This window comes from Mobula birostris, chromosome 1 (assembly GCF_030028105.1).
Source record: "Mobula birostris isolate sMobBir1 chromosome 1, sMobBir1.hap1, whole genome shotgun sequence".
Classification (NCBI taxonomy): Eukaryota; Metazoa; Chordata; class Chondrichthyes; order Myliobatiformes; family Myliobatidae; genus Mobula; species Mobula birostris.
The window spans coordinates 226,460,314-226,464,927 of NC_092370.1; the positions used below are offsets into that span (position 1 = coordinate 226,460,314).

Here is a 4,614-nt window from a genome sequence, read left to right on the forward strand (position 1 = left end):
TGGCGGGGCAATAGGCGCTACAATGCTTGGAGTTGCCTCTAAGGTGAGCGAAGACGCCGCTGTATGCCTGGGACTTCGGCTGAGAGGGAGGAGCGAGCGGCGCTGCAGTCCCTGGAAACGCCGCCGTGTCAAGAGCGGGAACTGCAGTCCCGGGGGCCACCGCCAGAGGGGGAGCAAGCGCTGCAGTTCCTGGAAACGCCGCCGTGTCAGGAGCGAGCGGCGCTGCAGTCCCGGCAACCGTCGCCAGGGCAGGGGCGGGCGCTACAGTCCCGGTCCTCCCGGCCCCGCTCCGGCGCACACCGGCCCCTGCCACTGAAATGGCCGCTAAGAAGTCCGGAACGCGGCTGGAGATCGAGATTGAGCGCTGCCGCAACGAGTGCCTGTGGGAGAAGATCCCAGAGCTCATCAAGCAACTGTCAGCAAAACTCATCGGCAACGGTAAGGATACTGCGGCCTAGACGCTCATTCAACTGTCAGTTGGGGAGGGCCCGTCCGGTCGGGAACAGCAGCATACACTGACGGGCAGCAGACGGATTTGGCCCAGGTCCCCGGGTGGTGTTACCCGCAGTTTTTCAGTGAGCTTTCACCTCAGGTCCGCAGCGCCAGCATTAGCCAGGGTCGAACTAGGGACCGGAACTATACTGCAGCGGAGAGATGGCTGGACCCCGGCCCCGCCCCCTCTGTCCGTCAACCGCGCGCACTCTATTTCCACCAAACTTATCCCCTCCCCCCGTCTCCCTTCCCTTCCCCCGTCTCCCTTCCCTTCCCCCTCCCCTCCCCCTCCCCCTCCCCCTCCCCCTCCCCCTCCCCTCCCCCTCCCCCTCCCCCTCCCCCTCCCCTCCCCCTCCCCCTCCCCCTCCCCCTCCCTCTCCCCCTCCCCTTCCCCTTCTCCCTCCCCTTCTCCCTCCCCTTCTCCCTCCCCCTCCCCTTCCCCTTCTCCCTCCCCTTCCCCTTCTCCCTCCCCTTCTCCCTCCCCCTCTCCCCTCCCCTTCTCCCCTCCCCCTCTCCCTCCTCTCCCCTCCCCCTCCCCTCCCCCTCCCCCTCCCCCTCCCCCTCCCCTCCCCTCCCCTCCCCCTCCCCCTCCCCCTCCCCTCCCCCTCCCCTCCCCTTCTCCCCTCCCCCTCTCCCCTCCCCCTCCTCTCCCCTCCCCCTCCCCTCCCCCTCCCCCTCCCCTCCCCCTCCCCCTCCCCTCCCCCTCCCCCTCCCCTCCCCTCCCCTCCCCCCCTCCCCCTCCCCTCTCCCCCTCCCCCTCCCCTCTCCCCCTCCCCTCCCCTCCCCCCTCTCCTCCCCCCTCCCCCTCCCCTCCCCTCCCCCCTCCCTCTCCCCCTCCCTCTCCCCCTCCCTCTCCCCCTCCCCTCCCCCTCCCCCTCCCCTCCCCCTCCCCCTCCCCTTCCCCTTCCCCTCCCCCTCCCCTCCCCTCTCCCTCCCCCCTCCCCTCCCCTTCCCCCCTCCCTTTTCTCCTCCCCTTCCCTTCCCCCTCCCCTCCCCTCCCTCCCTTCCCCTTCCCTCTCCCTTCCCCTTCCCCTCCCTCCCTTCCCCTACCCCCTCCCCTCCCTCTCTTCCCCCTCCCCTCCCTCCCCTCCCTCCCTTCCCCTTCCCCTCCCTCCCTTCCCCTTCCCCTCCCTCCCTTCCCCTTCCCCTTCCCCTCCCTCCCTTCCCCTTCCCCTTCCCCCTCCCTCCCTTCCCCTTCCCCCTCCCTCCCTTCCCCTTCCCCCTCCCCTCCCTCCCTTCCCCTTCCCCTTCCCCTCCCTCCCTTCCCCTTCCCCTTCCCCTTCCCCTCCCTCCCCCTTCCCCTTCCCCTCCCTCCCCTTCCCCTTCCCCTCCCTCCCTCCCCCTTTCCCCTTCCCTCCCTCCTCCCTCCCTTCCCCTCCCTCCCTACCCCTCCTTCCCCTTCCCCCGCCCCTCCCTCCCTTCCCTCCCTCCCACTTTCCCCTCCCACTTCCCTGATGGTATGTCTTTTAAGGGTTTTGTACATTCAGCTGATGGGAAGAGGAGACAAGGGAATGTCTTGGTTGGGTGGGGCTTCCAGGAGCAACAAACACAATGTAGCCACCTTTGTGTGTGGCTGCGGGGGGGCAGACAACCTCAGCATGTAATGCCACTTACTGTTTATGTAAGGTGAAGGATGGCTATGACTCATTGCTGCAGAATGTTCCGTTTGGTTGAACTTTGCAGCATCACCTGTCCCTCATGGTAAAGTTTCTATCGAGAAACACCTTTGGCCACAGACTACAAACAGTTTGTTGGAGGAACTCAGCGGGAAGCAGGGTGCAACCTGAAACATTGACAGTTCCTTTCCCCTACACATGCTGCTGAACCTGCTGCCTTTCTCCTTTCTCCAGCAAATTGTTTGTTGCTCCTGCTTCCAGCATCAGCAGACTCTTGTGTTGCCACTTGAGCACAAGTCAGTCAGTTCGTAGTCCATTGGAGCAAAAGGATAGCGTAGGACCAAACCAGCCCTCTGGAAGATCAGAATGTGTGGAGCCAAAGGTGAGGGGGGGAGACCTTAAATGGATTTTTTCCATCTGTATTTACTGAGTCTATAGAAGTAAGACAAAACGGCATCAACTTCATAGACTCTATACAGATTACAGAGGAGAAGGTGTTCGCTGGCTTGAGGCAAATCATGGTGGCTAAATCCCCAGGTGTTCCTTTGGACACAGTGGGAGGCAAGTGCAGAAGTTGCAAGGGCCCTAGCAGAGATATTTTAATCATCCTTCATGACAGATGAGATGCCGGAGGATTGGAGGAAAGCCAATGTTGTTCTGTTGTCTAAGAAATAAACCCAGAAATTATAGGCCGGTGAGCCTGACATCAGTAGTGGGAAAGTTACTGGAAGGTATCCTGAGAGACTGGATATATGAGAATTTGGATGGACATGGACTGATAGTCAGCAGGGTTTTGCGCGTGTTAGTTTATGTCTAATCAATCTTATAGAGATCTTCAAGGGGGTTACCAGGAAAGTTGATGAAGGCAAGGCAGTGGATGTTGTTTACATGGATTTTAGCAAGGCCCTTGACAAGATCCTACATGGGAGATAGGTCAAGAAGGTATAGCCGCTCAGCACTCAAGATGAGGTAGAAAATTGGATAAGACTTTGGCTTTGTAGGGCAAGTCCGAGCGGCAGCAGATGGTTGGCCTCTGTGATTGTGATTGTGCCACAGGGATCAGTGCTGGGTCCATTGTTGGTTGTTATCTACAAACCCTATTTCCAGAAAAGTTGGGATATTTTCCAAAATGCAATAAAAACAAAAATCTGTGATATGTTAATTCACATGAATCTTTATTTAACTGACAAAAGTACAAAGAAAAGATTTTCAATAGTTTTACTGACCAACTTAATTGTATTTTGTAAACATACACAAATTTAGAATTTGATGGCTGCAACACACTCAACAAAAGTTGGGACAGAGGCATGTTTACCATTGGTGTTACATCACCTTTCCTTTTAATAACACTTTTTAATCGTTTTGGAACTGAGGATACTAATTGTAGTAGATTTGCAATTGGAAATTTTGTCCATTCTTGCTTGATATAAGACTTCAGCTGCTCAACAGTCCGTGGTCTCCGTTGTCTGATTCTCCTCTTCATGATGCGCCATACATTTTCAATAGGAGATAGATCTGGACTGGCAGCAGGCCAGTCAAGCACACGCACTCTGTGTCTACAAAGCCACGCTGTTGTAACCCATGCAGAATGTGGTCTGGCACTGTCCTGCTGAAATAAGCATGGACATCCCGGGAAGAGACATCGCCTTGATGGCAATGTATGTCTCTCTAAAATCCTAATATACGCCTCAGAGTCAATGGTACCTTCTCCTACATGCAACTCACCCATGCCGTGGGCACTGATGCATCCCCATACCATCACAGATGCTGGCTTTTGCACCTTTTGCTGATAACAATCTGGATGGTCGTTTTCATCTTTGGCACGGAGAACTCGATGCCCGTTTTTTCCGAAATCTAGCTGAAATGTGGACTCATCTGACCACAGCACACAGTTCCACAGATTTTCGGTCCATCTGATATGAGCTCGGGCCCAGAGGACACGCCGGCGTTTCTGCATAGAGTTGATGTATGGCTTCCTCCTTGCGTAATACAGTTTCAAGTTGCATTTCTGGATGCAGCGACGGACTGTGTTGAGTGACAATGGTTTCTGAAGTACTCCCGAGCCCAGGTGGCTATAATTGTCACAGTAGCATGACGGTTTCTTAGGCAGTGCTGCCTGAGGGCTCGAAGATCACGCGCATTCAGCAGTGGTTTCCGACCTTGCCCTTTACGCACTGAGATGTCTCTGAATTCTCTGAGTCTTTTCACAATATTATGTACCGTAGATGTTGAAAGACCTAAATTCTCTGCAATCTTGCGTTGAGAAATGTTCCTTTTGAACTGACTAACAATTCTCTCAGGAATTTTGGCACAAAGGGGTGAGCCACGACCCGTCTTTGCTTGTAAAGACTGAGCCTTTGATGGACGCTACTTTTATACCCAGTCATGATACCTCACCTGCTACCAATTAGCCTGCTTAATGTGGAGTCTTCCAAACCGGTGTTACTTGAATATTCTGTGCACTTTTCAATCTTATTCTAACTCTGTCCCAACTTTTGTTGAGTGT

The 4,614-nt window shown here is 55.5% G+C and overlaps 1 protein-coding gene across 2 annotated transcripts in view; it reads left to right on the forward strand.

Moving 5' to 3' along the window:
- The first annotated feature begins 243 nt into the window (after nucleotides 1–243).
- ttc7b (tetratricopeptide repeat domain 7B) overlaps nucleotides 244–4,614 on the forward strand; it is a 470,264-nt gene continuing 465,893 nt past the window's right edge. For both annotated transcript variants that reach the window (XM_072272880.1, XM_072272891.1), the window contains exon 1: nucleotides 244–438. In XM_072272880.1, the coding sequence (XP_072128981.1) occupies nucleotides 318–438 (121 nt within the window). In that variant the 5' untranslated portion in view covers nucleotides 244–317. The remainder of the gene's footprint in view (nucleotides 439–4,614) is intronic.